This window comes from Oncorhynchus mykiss, chromosome 13, assembly GCF_013265735.2.
Source record: "Oncorhynchus mykiss isolate Arlee chromosome 13, USDA_OmykA_1.1, whole genome shotgun sequence".
NCBI lineage: Eukaryota > Metazoa > Chordata > Actinopteri > Salmoniformes > Salmonidae > Oncorhynchus > Oncorhynchus mykiss.
Window position 1 is genome coordinate 15531900 of NC_048577.1, and position 21971 is coordinate 15553870.

At 43.0% G+C, this 21971-nt stretch overlaps 1 protein-coding gene across 4 annotated transcripts in view; it reads left to right on the top strand.

Annotated features, from left to right (window-relative positions):
* LOC110485755 (cytosolic purine 5'-nucleotidase) overlaps nt 1-21971 on the top strand; it is a 32383-nt gene that overhangs the window by 3897 nt on the left and 6515 nt on the right. For 2 of the 4 annotated variants that reach the window (XM_021556911.2, XM_036940411.1), the window contains exons 3-14: nt 11051-11124; nt 15822-15939; nt 16276-16371; nt 16530-16621; nt 16835-16892; nt 17596-17689; nt 17943-17996; nt 18156-18239; nt 18628-18669; nt 18795-18902; nt 20220-20286; nt 20573-20743. In XM_021556911.2, coding sequence (XP_021412586.2) covers nt 11051-11124; nt 15822-15939; nt 16276-16371; nt 16530-16621; nt 16835-16892; nt 17596-17689; nt 17943-17996; nt 18156-18239; nt 18628-18669; nt 18795-18902; nt 20220-20286; nt 20573-20743 — 1058 coding nt within the window. Of the gene's footprint in view, nt 1-11050; nt 11125-15821; nt 15940-16275; nt 16372-16529; nt 16622-16834; nt 16893-17588; nt 17690-17942; nt 17997-18155; nt 18240-18627; nt 18670-18794; nt 18903-20219; nt 20287-20572; nt 20744-21971 lie in introns of those variants that run through there. The other 2 variants (XM_036940412.1, XM_021556913.2) reach the window with 2 other exon arrangements.

Below are 21971 nucleotides of genomic sequence, written 5' to 3' on the forward strand. Positions count from 1 at the left end.
GACAGATTTCCACCGGTCTAATGTCCATTGTTCGTGTTTCTTGGCCCAAGCAAGTCTCTTCTTCTTATTGGTGTCTTTAGTAGTGGTTTCTTTGCTGCAATTCGACCATCTCCTCTGAACAGTTGATGTTGAGATGTGTCTACTTGAACTCTGTGAAGCATTTATTTGTGCTGCAATCTGAGGCTGGTAACTCTAATGAACTTATCCTCTGCATCAGAGGTAACTCTGGGTCTTCCTTTCCTGTGGCGGTCCTCATGAGAGTCAGTTTCATCATAGTGCTTGATGGTTTTTGCGACTGCACTTGAAGAAACTTTAAAAGTTCTTGAAATGTTCAGCGTTGACTGACCTTCATGTCTTAAAGTAATGAAACATTGTCGTTTCTCTTTGCTTATTTGAGCTGTTCTCGCCATAATATGGACTTGGTCTTTTACCAAATAGGTTTACCTTTGGTATACCACCCCTACCTTGGACCGCAGAGTGAAGGAAAAGCAGCAAACAAGTTCTCAGCATATGTGGGAACTCCTTCAAGACTGTTGGAAAAGCAAACCAGGTAATGCTGGTTGAGAGAAGTAGTAACCAAAATAAGTGTTAAACACATGATTCCACGTGTTATTTCATAGTTTTAATGTCTTCACTATTATTCTACAATGTAGAAAATAGTAAAAATAAAGAAAAACCCTTGAATGAGTATGTGTGTCCAAATTTATGACTGCTACTATATGTATGGATGGATGCACACTGGGAAGATAGCCTAGCGGTTAAGAGCTGTGGGCCAGGAGCCGATAGGTTGTTGGTTCGAATCCCCAAGCTGACTAGGTAAAAAATCTGTTGATATGCCCTTGAGCAAGGCACTTACTTGTGCCTGTAAGTCACTGTGGATAAGAGCGTCTGCTAAATGACTAACATGTAAATTATGTATAATAAGGTTAAGTTATATTAAGCTACTATACTGTATGTAGCAGGTATTGTGTGTCACTGTTTTCTTTAGTCATTAGTCTACTTCAGATAATTACAGCAGCAACATATGACAGGACGCTATGATACTACTTGGCTGTAAATGTGTTAACCCAACCCTCTGTTTGTAAATGTCTTTCAACTTGGGGTAAACACATTTCCACTTTTCACATTTCCTAATTCTCAGTTCACACCGTCATAACCACTCAGTATGTCTTGATAAATGGCTGTGGATTTGAATGTGGTGTAGTTGTAGGTTATTCTTTGGTCAAATATCTTGTGACAACCTGTCAGCCATGTAGCGTATATTACAGAGTCCGTGTGTACTAGTTTGTTTTACACCCGTTCAGTTCTGAAGTCTCTGTGGTTTTAATCTAACACTTCCTGTCTGAAGCGTCTTCCTCGGAACCTCATGACCGTTATACCAACATCCTGTTTGACTGAAACACGTGTATTTTCTCAATACTGACATGTAATTTGTGATGTGTGTGTGTGTGTGTGTTAGAGGTGGGCGATATGGAAAAAAAATCCATATTGCGATAAATTGCCTGAATTTAGGCGAGAACGATAAGTTTACAACATGAATGTACACCACAGGTTTTTAAAATGATCCTTTAAACCTCTAGTACCTGTTTGATGGTTGTAGCCATCAATTGTCATTAACAAACTTATTTCATTTCAAACTTCACATTCCTCTACTATAGGCTACTTATCGTAATGAAAGATATCTGCAAAATGTCTGTCGATAATTTTCGGTTCATCATCCCAGCTCTAGTGTGTGACTGTGTGTGTGGTTCTACACTAGCTGCGTGCAGCGGTCAAATAACCTCTCTCTATGTCCTAACTCGATAAACTAGTCCTCTAATTCGTTAAATATAGGCTAAAGTGGTGCCCAGCCGTAAAATAGGTTACAATGGTTTGACAGTCACTTACTTTTATAACTGAAAATGGGGACCCTAAAATAGATGAGCCCTTAATGCATTTTATCTCATGACAGGATAGAAGCCTTTGGCCGTGCATGCTGGTTAGCTGGCCTTAACGGTAGACAATGGCAGTGGGCAGGAATGCCGGCTTCACGTGAGTGAGATAAACAGCCGCTTGTGCAACGTTTAACTTCATCAAAGAGACGTTGTGCGCGTGCGCGTGCGGGTTAATTGCATTTATTTCATACGGTTACATAACCTATGGACATTACAGCGCCACTAAAGCTGTCACTTTTCTGTCACTGTGTCACTGTTGGGTCTATCTGCGTTCACTGACACTCTGGCATCTGTAAGGAAGTCTGTAAGCGAAGCCCCTCATGACAACAGCATTGAACTGTTACTACCTGGTTGTTTTGCTGGTTTTGAGAGGGGTTGATACATTTATGGACATCTAACAACACTTTTTTTGTTGAAATGTCAGGCTTAGTTTAACAAGCTTTGCAGATTAAAAAAAAAACATCAGCAACCTTTACAGAAATATTATCTTTGCTGAGAGGTTGATGAGACCATACAATGAAACACTCAGTCAGTAAGGCGAACACCATTTGTTAGTCCTAGATAAACTCTTTCACGATAGGTTCAATGTACTGTTTCCATAAGATAAGGCTACTGGTGGTACACAAATCTGCCTGATTGTCACACGCTGTGGTCTGCCTAAGCTAGGGATTCACTGTTAGAGATAGACTACATAGAAATAGAATCACTGTGCTCTTGAGGGGATTTACCCGTTCTAGTAAATCTATTTCTACGTCGCCTGCACCTAAAAGTGAATCCCTCAGTCAGACCCCAGTGGCGACAACCAGACAATCTGGTAATGGTAGGCTAGTATGGGAGGCCGGCCCACACATTCAGTCTATTTGAGGCCCAGTCATCAGGTCAAAGTGGGTTGTCCCCCACTGTCACTCTTTGTCAATAGTAGGGAGAAGAGTACTCGCACACATTTATGACTCCCACTCACGTTCACCTCAGTGCTAATAGCCCCAGAACACCTTGGTCTATTTGCAGAAGGAGGACCTGAACTGTACACCTACAGTTTGACCGTTTAACCTGTTCATAGGGGGACTGTATAACAAGGAGAACTCTACCCATTACTTCAAGACTCCGCTTTGTACTCAATGCTGAGAATACAGTAGGTCCTTCTTAGGCCTACTCACATTCCAGATGATTGTTATCAGTTAGCCTAGAGAGACCTCGGCTGTAAGCTACAGATTAGTGTCAGTAGTAGGTCTACCTCACATCCAGTGCACTGACATTGTAATCGTATCATCCACATTAGGTAATTGGCTATTTCTGATGAAATTCTTCTGAGTTAAAGCAGTGAATGGTGTTACGTTCTCCTTATTCCTGATAGAAATAATTCACAAACCGTCTCAGAGTTAGGAGCGCAGATCTAGGATCAGGTCCCTCCGGTCCATACAATCACATTCATTATCACCTAAAAGGCTAAACTGATCCTAGTACACTATGACTCTTTGCGAATACAGGCTTGAGCCTTAGTACTGTACAGTAGCCTAGCTCCAGTGGCTTAGGGCCTGGGAGGCACTGAGTTTGTTGCTGTTTCCACCTGATGGATTGTTCTGGATGTCTTTGAGGGCTAGAGCAAACGGCAACTCCCTCCAACCAACAACACTAGTGACAAACGGGCACCACAAACAACAACAACAGAGAACGATGCAGAATGGCAACAATACATTTTGCAACACGTCAGAAATTGAATGGCAAGGAAGCAAAGAGAGTGGGCTCTTTTTGTTTCTGGGCTGGAGTTGGAATAGCATTATGTAAACGGGCTAGGCCAGAGCGCAGGCTAGTACACTTTTAGTCACGACACAGTGCATTGAATGTCTGCCGCCGGGCTTAACTCGCAGTGGAAGCTGGTTCAGTATGGAGCTGCAGCAAGGTAATGGCATAATATTGGATCATTTCTGAATGTATTATGGTCTATTTCCGAGGTCTGTGACGATAGCAGTATCATAATTGCAAATACCCATTTTAACATACTATATACTACGTACTTAATGAGTGTATATACTACATACTATTAGTTAATTTGAGTATACTGTAAAATAACTGTATCCTTTCAGTTGAGTGTACTAGTGCTTTGCCTGTCTACCGGAAGTTGATGCTGTTGCTATGCAACCTCTTGCTAGCTTGTTAGCATAACAAATGACTAGCTAGACCTTTTACGATTTCGGGTGTGTTCATAATTTCAATCTGGAGCGTTTGTAAATTCAGAGCATTTCGCTCTTGGAGCGTTCAGAGCGCACACACTGGACTCTCTGGTCGAGGAGTAGGGTTGATCTGAGCGTTCTGACCTCACAACGGCAGTCAAGCACCCAAGCTAACTGGCTAACGTTGCCTAGCTTGTTAGCTACTTCCAGACACAAATTAGGTGTAATTTTACTCTAGGGTGACCAGATGTCCCATTTCACCGGGGACAGTCCCCATTTTTGGTTGCCTGTCCTCGGCTGGAGCTGTCCCCGTTATTTAACTGTGCATTAAAAACAGACTGCAAAGTGAAATATTTTACTTGGCAAGAAAGACAGAGCCTACGGGTTAATGTCTCAATCGCATTGTGCTTGTTTAGGCCAACAGGGGGGGCTGCTCGCTATCGCAGCTTCATTCACTCTTCTTCTACTAACTACTTGCTCGCGATAGTTTTAGAGAGAACTGCTGTGGAAAACTCGGCCAGAAGCTAGCAAGTATCAAGTGAATCCACAACATCCCCACAAACGTCTTTTCAAGCCAGGTAAGTTACACTCGTTTGAGATACTAGCTGGTGATGTTATGTCACAATTTATTATATAGATAGATGATCTGCTCTATAAGGTTTTAAATAGGTTATGCTAGCTCACGTAGTGTGAAAATGTATTTAGAAATGTTCATGGATAGCATTAGCAGTGGGGAGGAAGGAGAGGAGGAAGACTGCATAGGAAAGAAGAGTGAAGGAGACAGAGGAAGAAAGGTGAAGATGTGGTTACAGAGCCTGCCAATTTATTATTCCAAACAATGTTTTAGAGATAAAATACAAACATGAGGCAAGCAATGGGAATCTGTTAAAATACTTTGGTTATCTAATAGTATGCTATTTATTCATACAGTTTGGAGAGGAAGGAGAAGGAAAAATGAAGGGAGTAAAAAGAGTGAAGCAAGGAGAGTGTAGAAGAGTGAGGTGGAAAGGAAGATGAGTGAAGAAAAGAGGAGGAAGATTGGAGGAGAATGAAAGAGTTGAGAGAGTAATTAAGAGTGGCACAAGGAGAGTGAAGGAGAGCAGACAGAGGAGATACAATGACTCTTTCCAAGAAACGGAAATGCACTCTTTATGATAAACATGATGAGAGAATTTCCATTTACTACACTCGGATCAAGACGATAGAATGGTTCACTGCATCCTCTCTTTCGATTGGCAGCCGGAGAAGAACGGCGGTGGTAGAACATCAGCAGACCAAAAAGCATAAAGCCTCTGATTGGCCGCGTTGGTTTGCCCTCTGCCACCACGTTCCTCAAGAAGGTAGAGCCTTCCCAAGAAGAATATGGTTTAGCTGTGCAGGAGGGTGTCTTTGCACACCACACTATGTGACACAATCATAGTTGCAGATCTATGGACTGCACAGCACAACTCAAACGGAAGCTTTATGAGCCAAAGTTTACATATGCTAGGACAAAATGTGACGCCATAGTGAGTAGCGGGTTAGCACCATGGGCAACTACTTTGGTAACACAGGACCTAGACCAGGTTGAATTTGTGTCCCTGTCCATTGATGCCTCCAATCATAGACATGTAAAGACATGCTGCCAATAGTAGTCGGATATTGTAAGATATATGGTGGCAACACATCTGTGGAAACATGCTTGATTTTGCTGAATTGAATGGAGAAACAGCAGAGGAAATTGCAACTGAGGTCCTGGTGATCATCCAAAAATGTAACCTGGAAAACATTCTCTGACGACTGAATAGGCTGGGGAGGGTCAATGTCCATACCAAAGTTAAAAATGCTCTGCAGCGGGAGGTGATTGGCTGAGGTTGTCCTGCCCACATCATTCATAACACGGCCAGAACAGCTTTGGATATGATGTTGGGTATCTGCTCGCAAAGATATTTGAAAATGTTCATATTTTCACCGTCAGAGTAGAAAGACTGAAGGGCTTTTGTGAGTTTGTTGGCCAGAAGTACCATAACATTTGAGGACACAGCTATGTTCGCTGGATGTTCATGCTCCCTGCTCTAGAAAGAGTGCTGAAAATGTATGTGCTATTGAAATCCTTTTTTATTTATTTCTGAAGACAAATGTCCTGTTGTACTGCGAACAATGTTCGAAGATCCACTGACTGAACTTTGTCCATGGAAACTTGACCGTATTCAGTGACACGATCAAGATGCTTGGAGGCCAGGTCCACTGTGCTGTGGAGTCCGCTGCAATTCTGAGAAACGTTGAGGCAAAATTGACTAAGTTGTTGGACTTCTGAGAGAGCTAGAGGAAAATGGAGCCATGTTTAAAGAGATATTTCTCAAAACATCCCAATCATTCTTCACTATGGCTGTGAACTACTTGCAAGCATGGGAAAAGCACACAGATAATCTAAAAGATTTACATGGTCTCCTTTTAAAAAAAGCAACCTCTGCATGAAGAGATCCAGAAGGCAGCAGGCACACTGCAGGAAAAATGCCCCAATGTGACCATCAATGAGGATGCATTGTGTGACGAGGTTACTGGCCTGCATGAGTTCCTAAAGGGGGGATCGCTTGAAGAATGGAAAACATCGGAGACAATACTTAGTCAGAGATGGAGCACGGTGGTTACCCACTTCAAAGAGAATGACATCCCACACACTAACCTGGCTAGATTAGCGTCTGTTGTCATGTGCTTACCTGGAGGTAATGCACCAGTCGAGAGAGTGTTCTCTCAAATGAATGATCTATGGACAGCAGCAAGAAATAGGTTCACTGTTCCTACCATCAAGGCCACGCTTATTATGAAGACCAACTTTAACCTCCCCTGCCAGGAGTTCATGGAGAAGCTGGCCAAACACACAGCAATCCTGAATAAGATACATTCTTTTGAGAAATATACAGATTAGGTTGGTATAAGTATATTATGTAGTTACCAATCTCATCAGCATCTTATTTCTTTATGTTAAGTATTTCACACATACTATTGTCTGTTTTTTTAAAATTTTGCTCATGTTCTCTTCTGCTCTTATTCTAGCAGGACCACTGAATGGCTGTTCAGATCAGTTCTGTCTTGTCTGTAGTGTTTCTGTAATATAGTAATATAGTTGTTTTCTGTATCACAGTGTCACAGTGTGCCACTGTGCCTGTTAGACTAAATACCGGAATTGTACCTCTTTTTTTTATTTAATAGATAATAACATTGGATATTTTAATTATTTATTGACCGCCGAACTGGAAATGTCCCCGGTTTTCATTTCAGAAATCTGGTCACCTTATTTTACTCGCCCTAGCAGAGCTGGTTATCCAGCGCGTTGGTGACTAACTGTGCTGCTGGCAACACTTTTTTTTTAGCCAACGTTTGACACCGGCCATATTCAATGGGTGTTGAGCGTTCATAAATTCATCAGTTATTCTGCGCTCTGGCACACTCAGGGTGCTCTAAAATTGGAGAAGATAGCCAGCGTGAATTTACAACGCGCCCTCTGATGAGACGAGAGTGCTCTGAAATCGGAGTAGATCGACAGAATTAGCAATGCCCGTTGAGAATGCACAATGACTAAACCACATAGCTAAGAATGAAGTGAATAATCATGCCAATAAACATTGGGTAGTTAGTTATATAGCATATAGTTAATATACTAACTGGCAAATTCGATATGTTAGTAGCCAACTAACTTTAGGACGGTAGCTAGCTTGCATACTGCTGTGATGATATGCTATGCGGTTCGTAAGGTTAGCTAACTGTCAGCCAACATAACGTGTAATGTAACTTATTTTAAAAGTCATGACTTTATTACATTGCTCAACATTTTCTTAACATTTGTCTTAATTAGTGAAAGCAATGAATTTGTATCCTTTCTCGCTGTACTTTAGCTGCATATTTTCAACCATTTTTTTTTTCAAATCTGAAAACGTTGTGAAGCCACGCCCTTTTTGCATTATGGGCCCTAAAAGCCCAGAAATAGTGTCCACTGCTTGTATACTTCGTATTTTGGCGATTTTTAGTATGACTTTTGGCATACTAACTATATCCATACAATGACCAATAAGCATACTACATACTCAATTTAAGTCACAAATAGTACATTAGTGTGGTTAGTATGAGTATTCGATCATAGTGAATATGTTTTCCATGGTAAAAATGAAAACACAAAGCAGACAATTCTTTGCTCCTTTAAAAACCTGCTGTATTTAAAATATTGTGTTCTATAGCTTGGAAAATATATAAATGCGACTTGATGACAACATGATGTCTGTTACCAACAATAGGACTTTTTTTTTGTAAAGAAGGTAAATCTGTTTATTTATTTATTTTGCCATAATACTAACGAGTATTGCGATACTGGTATCGTTCCGGACCTACTATTTCCCTGAGTAGGAAAAAGGTGGTGTTGGGGTAATGTTGGGGTTTTGTGGAAATGAGGATTGTGTCAGATGTGGATTGACTGTTTCGGAGCGAAGAAAAACCGGTTTGTGGAATGCCTGTCAACATGTTTTCAATCTCATTAACAGATATGTAGTAGTTGGAACTGGATTTGCTAGTTGTATGAGATATAAAACAAATGGCTAGATGAATTATGTTGATTTGTGCGTAAAAACATCTGGAGACCTTTTTTGAATACCAACATATTTATAAAGAAATTGTGAAATTCGATGTGTAGCATTATCTTTTTTATACAAGTTACTTTGCAGTATAAGTTGTTTTGTGGTAGCTGCCTAGCCTGCCACTGGAGATGGCTGGATCAGAAAGTGTCAGGCAGGATATGCCAACAATGCCGACCACTCTGGCCATGCAGACCCCCCTGCCGTGCCTTCAGATTTAACACCGGGAACAGTTGAGCTAGTTGAGGTGCCACCGTAAACATGCTGTCTATGCAGAATGGAGAGTCATGTTCATTAGGTACCAAACCGACTGAAACAGGGATGGATCGTGTCCAATAAGAAACGCTCATTTTTGTTGTCCATTGCTAAATGTTTTGCTATAGTGTGCACTTGTGAACCTACCCTGTAGGAAGCAATGCACTGTCTAAGGGCTAATAATGCCTTTTAAAAGGTTAAAAAGCTCAGACAGCGAGTCTACCTGTCTAATACTCAAATGCCTATGTTTTTAAGACATGTGGGAACGTGCCTTGTAAGGCTAGAGAAAATAGGAGCTTACTGACTTCATTGTCTGTGCCAGATTGTTTCTAATATCTGTTTAGAGGCCATGCATATCAATTGTAGACGTTTGTTAGGCTATATTTCAAAACGAGAACCACGTTAGCCATCACTGGATGGCTAACATATGATTTAATCCCCAAAATACCTCTGCTCATTCTTCTTCTGTGAGAGGCAATTTATCCTAATGTTCTCCTTGCACACACAGAGGTAGAACTCTCTTGTACAGTGGGGCAAAAAGTATTTAGTCAGCCACCAAGTTCTCCCACTTAAAAAGATGAGAGAGTGTAGGATTTTTAATGAATTTATTTGCAAATTTAAGGTGGAAAATAAGTATTTGGTCAATAACAAAAGTTTCTCAATACTTTGTTATATACCCTTTGTTGGCAATGACAGAGGTCAAATGTTTTCTGTATGTCTTCACAAGGTTTTCACACACTGTTGCTGGTATTTTGGCCCATTCCACCATGCAGATCTCTAGAGCAGTGATGTTTTGGGGCTGTTGCTGGGCAACACGGACTTTCAACTCCCTCCAAAGATTTTCTATGGGGTTGAGATCTGGAGACTGGCTAGGCCACTCCAGGACCTTGAAATGCTTCTTAGGAAGCCACTCCTTCGTTGCCCGGGCGGTGTGTTTGGGATCATTGTCATGCTGAAAGACCCAACCACGTTTCATCTTCAATGCCCTTGCTGATGGAAGGAGGTTTTCACTCAAAATCTCACGATACATGGCCCCATTCATTCTTTCCTTTACACGGATCAGTCGTCCTGGTCCCTTTGCAGAATAACAGCCCCAAAGCATGATGTTTCCACCCCCATGCTTCACAGTAGGTATGGTGTTCTTTGGATGTAACTCGGCATTCTTTGTCCTCCAAACACGACGAGTTGAGTTTTTACCAAAAAGTTATATTTTGGTTTCATCTGACCATATGACATTCTCCCAATCTTCTTCTGGATCATCCAAATTCTCTCTAGCAAACTTCAGATGGGCCTGGACATGTACTGGCTTAAGCAGGGGGACACGTCTGGCACTGCAGGATTTGAGTCCCTGGCAGTGTGGTGTGTTACTGATGGTAGGCTTTGTTACTTTGGTCCCAGCTCTCTGCAGGTCATTCACTAGGTCCCCCCGTGTGGTTCTGGGATTTTTGCTCACCGTTCTTGTGATTATTTTGACCCCACGGGGTGAGATCTTGCATGGAGCCCCAGATCGAGGAAGATTATCAGTGGTCTTGTATGTCTTCCATTTCCTAATAATTGCTCCCACAGTTGACTTCTTCAAACCAAGCTGCTTACCTATTGCAGATTCAGTCTTCCCAGCCTGGTGCAGGTCTACAATTTTGTTTCTGGTGTCCTTTGACAGCTCTTTGGTCTTGGCCATAGTGGAGTTTGGAGTGTGACTGTTTGAGGTTGTGGACAGGTGTCTTTTATACTGATAACAAGTTCAAACAGGTGCCATTAATACAGGTAATGAGTGGAGGACAGAGGAGCCTCTTAAAGAAGGTCTGTGAGAGCCAGAAATCTTGCTTGTTTGTAGGTGACCAAATACTTATTTTCCACCATAATTTGCAAATAAATTCATTAAAAATCCTACAATGTGATTTTCTGGATTTTTTTTTCTCATTTTGTCTGTCATAGTTGAAGTGTACCTATGATGAAAATTACAGGCCTCATCTTTTTAAGTGGGAGAACTTGCACATTTGGTGGCTGACTAAATACATTGGGGCAAAAAAGTATGTCTCTCAAAATCACTCTTCTGATTCTATCTTTCTGTTTCCTCCCTTTTTAGAGTTTTTGTAAACAGAAGCTTGGCCATGGAGAAGATTAAATGCTTTGGCTTCGATATGGATTACACTCTAGCCGGTAAGTGCACTACAGTCGATGCCCTGGCCATTAACACTTCTTTACAGTGTGTGTGTGGGTGCACTCAGCCCACCGTCACTACTTTACAATGTAGGCTCAACTCTAGTTTGGTTGGCATAGCAACTAGTCGTCGGCCATATTGATTTCTCTTTCAGTGTTTGTTGACAAAGTACACCGGGTCAGAACAGGGGCTCACATGTCATTTGATAAGCCCAGACCAGACTCACTGGGGACTAGGGGTGGTGGGTAGAAGGGCAGTGGAGGTGTAGGTTTCTTGGGGTACAGCGATGATGGAAAAAGGTGATGAGTTCTTCAGAAGGATACTGTAACGGAGGAAAATGCGTTAACTGAATCTGTAATCTGATTTAGATGTCAGTTTATGTATTGTTTTTAGTCTCTTCTGTCATTGGAATATGCAAACAACAAAACTCTTTGACCTCAAGTGAATGGCTAAGACTATCCTCACTTTCTAAATATTAACACTAGTACAGTTTCTCTGTATTTCAGTAAGTAATAGTAAAAAATATAGCACTAATTTAAAGTAGCACTAATTCTCTAATAGTTTTCTAAGTGACAATAGGTTGTCTGTAACCTGACTGTCAACCACATGAATGCTAAAGTCCGTTAGGGGACATCACTTGACACAATGTCTAAATGATGGCGTTGACATGAGTCCGTGCCCGATTGTAACCGCAAGGCGCACCAGAACCCTAGATGAGGTTCTCCCCAGTGACCGGCAGGAGGCTGAGGTGTCGCTGTGTCGTGCTCGGTCCCAACTCGAGCGTTGAGTGAAGCCATACGATAGCCCTGGCATCTTGTAAACATCATCACTTGGTTATGGGCCGTCCCATATAAAGAGACTACATGTCAACAGTTGAGCGTCTGTAAAATCTGCCCTCAGATTATGGAAATGGGATATGGGCCATGTGTTTGCGGGTACAAGCGATCCCCTTTCCCTAGGGATGACCCCCTCCTCAAAGTCACACACACACACACACACACACTGTATTTATAGATTAATTACCAACCCTCCACTTAGCTGAGTCACTGAAGCACGTTTAGCTAGCTAGATAGTGTCTTGACCAATGGTGATAGGACTTGACGCCTGAGGAGTCAGACCCCTCACTGGGACGACTTCTCACGGCAGCAGGTAGGCTATACATTGGTTTCTGTTTCTAGTGAGGATTTGAACAGGGGGCTGTTAGGAGTTGTCCACAATTGTTTTCATACAGCATGGTTAAATGTGCAAGAAATCCTCTGACTGTAAATAGACCATAACCAGACGGTGTTCCTATATGTTCGTATTAGGACCGTGATCTCTGGTCAGTGTTGAACCATGTTCCTCTATGATATAGGCCTTCTGTCAATAGCTTTGTGTCACACAGAGGAGATCAAATGTCCTCCCGTCTATCCATGTCACTACGATACAGTATTTCCACATCAAGACCACGATGCCTGATAAAAGAAAAGGGCATTAGTTGAACCATGCCCTTCGATGATAGGTCATCCGTTATTAACTGTGGTTTATATCAAAGGGCGTGAAATCATCCACTGAGGACAGCTCTATGTGGCCTAACACTCCCTGCCCACTCGCCTCTGGCACATTACCGTGGTAACTAGATGCCCCCGGCGACGCTGGCTGACACATCTGTCCTCGACGACTCGTTGTTCTGAAAACACAACATAGAGAGGCTTCACTGGGCTGTAGTTCAAATGACACACACACTGTACACACACACACTGTTCTGAAAACAACCTAGTGAGAGACTCCACTGTTCTGAGAAGCTCAAATGACACTGGAGCCACACTGTCGACCTGTTAGTTCTATGGGGCACGGGGTTATTTTTCACTGTTCTATTGTAGCATGGTGATTAGCCTGAAAGCCATTCGTTTTGGAATAAGCTAGACTATGCTATGCTAACTCTTAGCCTTTGGTAGAGCGGAGCCCAAGCTACTAACAGTGCTCATGTTAATTTATGTTATTTTGACAAGGTGTTGCTGTCTAATAAAGATATTGCTGTCTGAGTGACAGCGATGTCTGGACCCACCTCCGATACAGCTATATAATTACTTAGGCCTATAATTAGCAACCAGGAAGTTGTACAGAAGACACTTCATATGTCATAAGCTATGGCTACGATCCATATGGCACCCTATTACCGATTACAGTACACTTCTTTTGACCTGGTGCCATAGGGCTCTGGTCAAAATTAGTGCACTTTATTGGGAATAGGGTGCCATTTGGGATGAAGGCTGTTTATGTATCTGTATATAGCACCGTCTAGTCCAATAGATTTACAGGTCTACAACCATATTCTAGTTAGAGTTAAGTTGTTTACCCGTAGGTGAGGGGTAGAGCTTACATAAATTCTACCCTACTCACTCACTCTCTCACTCTCTCACTCACACACACACAATTTGTTTACTCATAGGTGAGGGGTATACGTTACATTTGGGACGAAAGTGACATTGGAAAGTAGTAAATTATAGCTTGGTAACATAAACACACACTAAGCTTGGGGATCCATTAAATCCTCCTCTCCTGATGCAGTCATTGACCGATAATTATACCCCTTAAGGTGTGTGTGAGTGACTAGGCTAGAATTTACAGCCCTCCAGGGTCACTTTCGTCCCAAATGTAAGGTAGACCCCTCACCTATGAGTAAACAAATCAACTATTTCAACTTAAACATGGTCCCAGACCAGTAAATCTAATGGACTAGACCAGGGATGGGCCACCGGCGGGCCACGGAACAATTTCACCCCCCAAGATTTAGAATAATAGAACACACAAGGTGCAATTTTGAAATGTCAGGGATTTTTTTTTTTTTTTAATAGATTGGTAAATTAGTCTAGCGTTCACCTATTTAAACTTGTAGTGACCATGACCAAATTTAGCGACCGGGGTGGGGCCAGTTATCATATTAAAAACTGCAAACTTTTCTGTTCGCCCCATGGAAAAATGTGTAGAATTGCAGGAATTAAAAAGAAAAAAAAGCAGTTTTTTTTTTCTTTTTTCGCTGTCACGAGGGGGGGGGGGGGGGCCGCTGAAATGTTTTGCTCGAAAGTTGGGGGTGTGGATGTAGGTACGCAGACCCATCCTCATGAGTTCTGTTTTTTTTTTTTTTTTTTTTTTTTTTTTTTTGTGACCCCCACTTCCATCAGCGTTTCCTATCCCTGGACTAGACTGTGTTATATATACAGACATAAATAGGCTGTGCGTGTGTTTCCACGCCTGTGTGTGTTTAAGCTAAAGCTGTCTGAAGGTCACAGCAGTGGACAGTGCAGAGAGAGAGAGAGAATTCTGCTCATCACCGGGCCAACCAAAGAGAGAGCTGATCGGGAAGGTGGCGGAGGGGAAAATACTCTTAAAATAGGTTTCTTTGTAACAGCCACAGAGCTTAGGGAAATGGAGGCAGGGATGAGGAGAGGAAAGGTGGGGGTATTTGTATGGAGGAGTCTGGCCCAGGACTGTGCGACTCTTCGAGGCTGCAGCACTGGGCATGATGCCCACCACTCCTCTGCTTCGCTAGCTAGCCAGGGACACTGGAACACCACAGGGGATTTCAACTCACCAGAGAGTGAGGGAGAAAACACACAAATGGGTAAATGTGCGCACACACACTACACCAAGATGGGTATTCACACTCCTTTGTCTGTATCTCTCTCTCTCTATATCTGTCACTCTGTCTGTCCGTCTGTGTGTGTGTGTGCACGCGTGCTAACTCAGTAAGACACATTTGCCCAGGCCTATTCCTTCCACGTTTGGGGTCTCAGCGCTAGCTAGCCTATCCCCACATTGTCCTTCCTGCTCCCTCTAAGCATCAGCCAAGTCCTCCCCTCCTGCAGCCTGACTGGACCTAATGTGGAAAAACACCCTTTATATGAATACCATCTGACAGAGCCTTCTTCCAATGTCAGTTAGCATTCTCATCGGCTGATAGGCCCCTCTGGCCCAGGCCTGGACATTGTATCCCTCTCTACTTTTCCCCTTCACCCATGGCTTGGCTCACCAGGCCTGGGGGTGTGTTCATTAGGCACCAAACAGACAAAAAGGTGGGGACTAAATGGACCTGCCCAATAAGAAAGGCTTATTATCCTTTTCCTTTGCAAAACCGTGTAAACTGTTTTCTGTCACGTGCCCTAATGAACAGGGCCCTAGAGATGCCTGGTTGTTTGGCGTCTGAATGTCATCGTCTCCACGGGCCTCATTAGTATCAGAGTCCAGAGTTGAGCGGTGGATCCTGTTTCTCCACGGATTAGATCCTAGGGTATTCAGGCCCCTGCGCTCGGTGTGTGTGTGTGTGCCCGAGCATGTGCACTTTCAGGGGAGAGGGGCTAGGCTATGTTATTACCAACAGTATCCCAGATACCCTGACGGTTAGAGTTATTTTAAAAATACTTGTCTCACGTTGCATCACCATCATGTCACGTTGCGGTAGCTGACATGCTGTTATCTAGTCAAGGTGAATGGGTCCACATTGGCTGGTTGAGGATAAATGGGAGGCTGCTATTTACAGAGTGGTCCGTTCGCAAACAAGCGATTAGACTTCCTCGTACGTCCTTCTCCTAAATGTATGGCGTCAGTGTAATTACGTCCCTGTATAGGCATCGTGGAGTGCTGCTGTGTGACTCTGTAGTCTACACCGGCTTGTGTTAAATGCTAACGTCTGTCTGTCTGTGTTCCTATTCTCCAGTGTACAAATCTCCAGAGTATGAGTCCCTGGGCTTTGAGCTAACCGTGGAGCGCCTGGTCCACATCGGTTACCCCCAGGAGCTGCTCAGCTTCGTCTACGACCCCGCCTTCCCCACCAGGTGACCACCAATCACATCGTACCGTTAATGTTGTTGCCATGGTGATATATTGCTATATATATTTCAATTTTTTTAAACTGGAAAACGCTTTGATGTCAACGGGGCACCAGCTGTACTTTATTACCAGGTACCTATTACCTATCACATCATGGTTGCCATGTTGTTGCCATGGTGAGGATGTTTTAATGCTATTTTAATACCTGGCTGCGTGGGTTTCTAATTTGGTCCTGGTTGTAGCTAGGTAGATTGTCTGATGGGCTTTTAAAGATCGTGTGTCAACCATTTCTCGATGTATTCTAACTGACTGAATGATGTTGTTTCTCTGTATTTCTTCAGAGGCCTGGTGTTTGACACCCTGTATGGGAACCTGTTAAAGGTGGACGCCTACGGCAACATCCTGGTCTGTGTCCACGGCTTCAATTTCCTACGAGGGTAAGTGGTGAACCCAACGCTCTCCTAACCTTCTCGCAATGTCCTCCCTACGACCCCTTCTCCCCAGATCATTGAGCGGCTTTTTGAAGGTTAGATCCCGGTCTACCTGCCAAGAAATTCTCCTGACGTTGCATTTTCTTTTTCTCTTCTCTCCCCAGACCTGAAATACGGGAGCTATACCCGAACAAGTTCATCCAACGTGACGATACTGAACGTTTCTATATCCTCAACACTCTCTTCAACTTGCCAGGTAGAAGGAGGAGAGATTCTGTCCATGCCAGAGCCATTCAATTATTTAAAAATGTGTTTATCTCCATCTAGATTCAACTGTCATTCATAAGAGGGACAAGCCCAGACATGCCCTCCATTTTGTCTGAGCACAGTTTGAGGCAAGGCCATGGAGTTCAACTCAACTTTATTGACACTCGATTGATTTTACAGTACAGTTTCCCTCTCTCTCCAGAGACCTACCTCTTTGCCTGCCTCGTGGACTTCTTCTCAAACTGTGACAGATATGCAAGGTAAGGAATCCCTAGTCACCCTACCCACCTTATTTGTCTTGTGGGTTATATACAAGTAATTCCTGGATATGACATGGCAACATTTGATAAGCCAATTAGACAACATGACAACAGGGTAGGTCCATATCTCCAATAAAAATCCTCCAATACTTTAGCCCTAACCCTGTTAAGCCAGTGGTTGAGTAATAGGACCACCCTTTTATTGTGTCATAAACAAGATACTTTATTAGGATTACTCAGCTCTCTGAATGATTATTGGTCTTCCATACTAATCATTCCACGAATGCATGCAGTAACTTAATTCCATATTTTCAGATTTCATTACTTTTATTATTTAAAGGAATCTGTAATGACTAATCATCTGGCATGATGTAATATCATGTCCATCGTCTCGATATAATTATACAATAATTTGTTAGCGATTAGTTTTAATGAATTCTTTGTGTGATGATGTGATCTGCAATGGAATGGCTGCATGTCTTCTCCTCTGAAACGAGTTGTTGGTCTTTTAGGGGGAGATTGCTTTCCTGTTTGGCTGGAAACCACCTCAAACAAGGGAAGACTATCCCATTTAAAAGCAAAACAAAAACAAAACAAAAAAATGTAGTGAAAAATGGCTACTAGCGTTTAAAAGCAAAGCTCTCTGTCTGGCCTTGGCCTGTCCACTGGCTCTGTGTGTCCCTCTCCTCCCCCCTTACCTCAGCTGTGAGACTGGCTTTAAAGATGGCGACCTCTTCATGTCCTTCAAGAGCATGTTCCAGGACATCCGCGACGCCGTCGACTGGATCCACTTCAAGGTAGCGCGATGAGGAAGTCTATCATTTGTTCACTTCAATTCACTTTACTTCCATTTCAACGTATTGAAGTTATTATCTTTATCCTGAAGCAATCATTTACTGTTTATCGTGCTAATGGTATGTACCCTGAAAATGATTGACATTGGTTTACGCTGAGTGTCATTATGAAGAAGACATTTTATGTGATGTATAGATGCGTGCTTGTTATTTTTCTACGTACTTCAACCCATTTACCTGTAGTCCTGTCTTCCAGGGCACCCTGAAGGAAAAGACAGTAGAGAACCTTGAAAAGTATGTAGTGAGAGACGTAAGTACACACATTAACATCCTGCGGGAACACACTGGCACGACGACTTCAAAACCTGATGAGAAGTTAACATTTACTCTACGTCTCTGTCTGTATGCCTGTACGAACGCACTGTATATGACAATGGCTTTGTAATATTTAGTGTTCTCTCTCATGAAGGCTAAGCTGCCTCTCCTGCTGAGTAGAATGAATGAAGTAGCCAAGGTGTTCCTGGCCACCAACAGTGACTACAAATACACACACGTGAGTACACAGTACTGACCACGCTAAGTGCCCAGGTCCACTGTTTACACACACACACACACACACACAGACACACACACACACACACAGACAGAGGAATGGACGCTTCACATGAACAGTACACAGTAACAGACATCCTTCAGAGTCCGAAACAATAGGTACGTCCTCCCTTGTTAAACATCCATGCAGAGCAACATTTAATATGCAAAGCAAACGCACACACAGCTTCACAAAACATGTCCTGGCAAACTGTCACGTTTGCATATGAAACTGGGGTGACGTGTTTGCGTACTGAACTGGGGCGTATAGCTGCGGTATCTGTCCCAGTCACAAATACATTTACATGAGATGACTAATAGGCTCGTTATGTTGTTACATTTTCTCACAGAAGATCATGACATACCTGTTTGACTTCCCCCACGGCCCAAAGGTAAGAGAATCATTTCAACATTCGTACAGCATTCTCCCTCAGACATGAAATCTTGTTAACTACATGCATCTATATAATTTAACTATCGTCGCTACGCATTGACCAGAATCTGTGTTGTGTTGCAGCACGGGACATCCCACCGGCCGTGGCAGTCCTACTTTGACCTGATTCTGGTGGACGCCAGGAAGCCTCTGTTCTTTGGAGAGGGAACGGTGCTCAGACAAGTCGACACAGTGAGTAATTACACCATCACACCTCTACACTCACGTAGACGGAGAACGGGTTCTGTCAGAACACAGTGCCAAGACTTTTTTTGAGTGTGGTAGTGTGGTAGCCTGGTAGTGTGGTAGCCTGGTAGTGTGGTAGTGTGGTAGCCTGGTAGTGTGGTAGCCTGGTAGTGTGGTAGCCTGGTAGTGTGGTAGCCCGGTAGTGTGGTAGTGTGGTAGCCTGGTAGTGTGGTAGCCTGATCGGTCACACAATGTGAAGTACAACTTCTAAAGAATTCTAATTTGAGCAAGTTGAGGAGACTGTCATGGTCAAAACATATTGATTCAACAGTAGCTAAGAGGAGAAGTCTGTCCATAACAAAGTGCTGCTCTGCCTTCTTAACAACACTATCAACAAGGCAGGTCCAACAGGCCCTGGTTTTGACACACCTGGACTACTGTTCAGTCTTCTGGTCAGGTGTCACATAAAGGGACTTAGGAAAATTGCAATTGGCTCAGAACAGGGCAGCATGACAGGACCTTGGATGTACACAGAGAGCTAACATGAATAATATGCATATCAATCTCTCCTGGTTCAAAGTGGAGCAGAGATTGACTTCATCACTACTTGTACTTTGGCACACAGCTCGGACACCCATGTATACCCCACAAGACATGACACCAGAGGTCTCTTCACAGTCCAGAACAGACTATGGGAGGCGCACAGTACTATATAAAGCCATGACTACATGGAACTCTATTCCACATCAAGTAACTGATGCACTAGCAGTAAAATTCGATTTCAAAACTGATAAATACACCTTATGGAACAGCAGGGACATAGGCACAGACACATGCATACACACACATAACATATGCACTATACACACACATGGATTTTGTACTGTAGATATGTGGTAGTGGTGGAGTAGGGGCCTGAGGGCACACAGTGTGTTGTGAAATCTGTGAATGTAATGTTTTTAAAATTGTATAAACTGCCTTCATTTTGCTGGACCCCAGGAAGAGTAGCTGCTGCTTTGGCAGGAACTAATGGGGATCTATAATAAACCCCAGGAAGAGTAGCTGCTGCTTTGGCAGGAACTAATGGGGATCTATAATAAACCCCAGGAAGAGTAGCTGCTGCTTTGGCAGGAACTAATGGGGATCTATAATAAACCCCAGGAAGAGTAGCTGCTGCTTTGGCAGGAACTAATGGGGATCTATAATAAACCCCAGGAAGAGTAGCTGCTGCTTTGGCAGGAACTAATGGGGATCCATAATGAATACATATACTTGACATTGTTTTGCGGTGAGGCTACTGTTCCATGTGTTCTCTGGTGTTAGACGACAGGGCGGCTGAAGATCGGGACCTACACCGGACCCCTGCACCATGGCATCGTCTACTCTGGAGGTAAGATACCTGGGGACATGCACTGACTCACAGCACAAACCGCCAGACAGCACTGCCAACTTCACAAATCATCTAACTAGCAGAGTACTTCTAAACATGATGGATCTCAGTTAACCTTTATTTAGCCAGCATAGTCTTCTCAACAACGTTCACTGTTCTCCAGGGAGGTCCGGGTTCCCTAAAAACAAAACAATGGTATGAATCGAAAAACAACGTGGTACAAATCTTTAATCAAACAATAACGTCCAGTAACATCTCCATTTCAATATGTCTCTCTCTTGCCCAGGTTCTTCTGACATCGTGTGTGACCTGCTGGGGGCCAAGGGGAAGGACATCGTCTACATCGGAGACCACATCTTCGGGGACATCCTCAAGTCCAAGAAACGCCAGGGCTGGAGGACCTTCCTCGTCATCCCCGAGCTGGCCCAGGAGTTGCATGTCTGGACTGACAAGAGCTGTGAGTCTCACACGCACGCAGTCTTTCTCTCTCTCACACACACACACACACACACACACACACACACACACACACAAAAAAAGGACGGGTGGACATTCCCATGCAAGCAGCCAGACAGACGTGTGCAGACACACAGATACTCGTACATAAAAATGGCTGATGGACACACTGGAGAGCACTGGTCCTCTGTAGCTCAGTTGGTAGAGCATGGTGCTTGCAACGCCAGAGTTATGGATTTGGTTCCCGGGACCACCAGTACGTAAAATGTATGCAGCATGACTGCTAAATGGCATACAGTGCGTTCAGAAAGTATTCGTACTCCTTGACTTATACAACATTTTGTTGTTACAGACTGAATTCAACATTCAATTCAATATATTTTTTCTCTCACCCATCTACACACAAAGCCCCATAATGACCAAGTGAAAACATTTTTGTGTTTTAATTTCAAATGAAACTCTGAAATATCTCATTTACATAAGTATTCACACCCCTGAGTCAATACATGTTAGAACCATCTTAGGCAGCGATTTACAGCTGTGAGTCTTTCTGGGTAAGTTTCTAAGAGCTTTGCACACCTGGGTTGTACAATATTTTCACATTATTCTTTAAAGAATTCTTTAAGCTCTGTTAAATTTGGTTGTTGATCGTTGCTAGACAACCATTTTCAAGTCTTGTCATATATTTTCAAGCCAGTTGAAGTCAGAACTGTAACTTGGCCACTCAGGACCATTCAATGTCATCTTGGTAAGCAACTCCAGTGTATATTTGGTCTTGTGTTTTAGATTATTGTCCTGCTGAAAGGTGAATTTGTCTCCCAGTGTCTGTTGGAATGCAGACTGAACCAGGTTTTCCTCTAGGATTTTGCCTGTGCTTATCTATTTATTCTTATGCTAAAACACTCCCTAGTCCTTGCTGATGACAAGCATACCCATAACAGGATGCAGCCACCACCATGCTTGAAAATATGAAGAGTGGTACTCAGTGATGTGTTGTGTTGGATTTGCCCCAAATGTAACACTTTGTATTCAGGACGTAAAGTTTATTTTTATTTTTGTGCATATTTTTCAATATTTTTTTCTTCTGTACAGGCTTCCTTCTTTTCACTCTGTCATTTGTTAGTATTGTGGAGTAACTACAAAGCTGTTGATTCATCCTCAGTTTTCTCCTATCACAACCATTCAACTCTAACTGTTTTAAAGTCATGGTGGCCTCACGGTGAAATCCG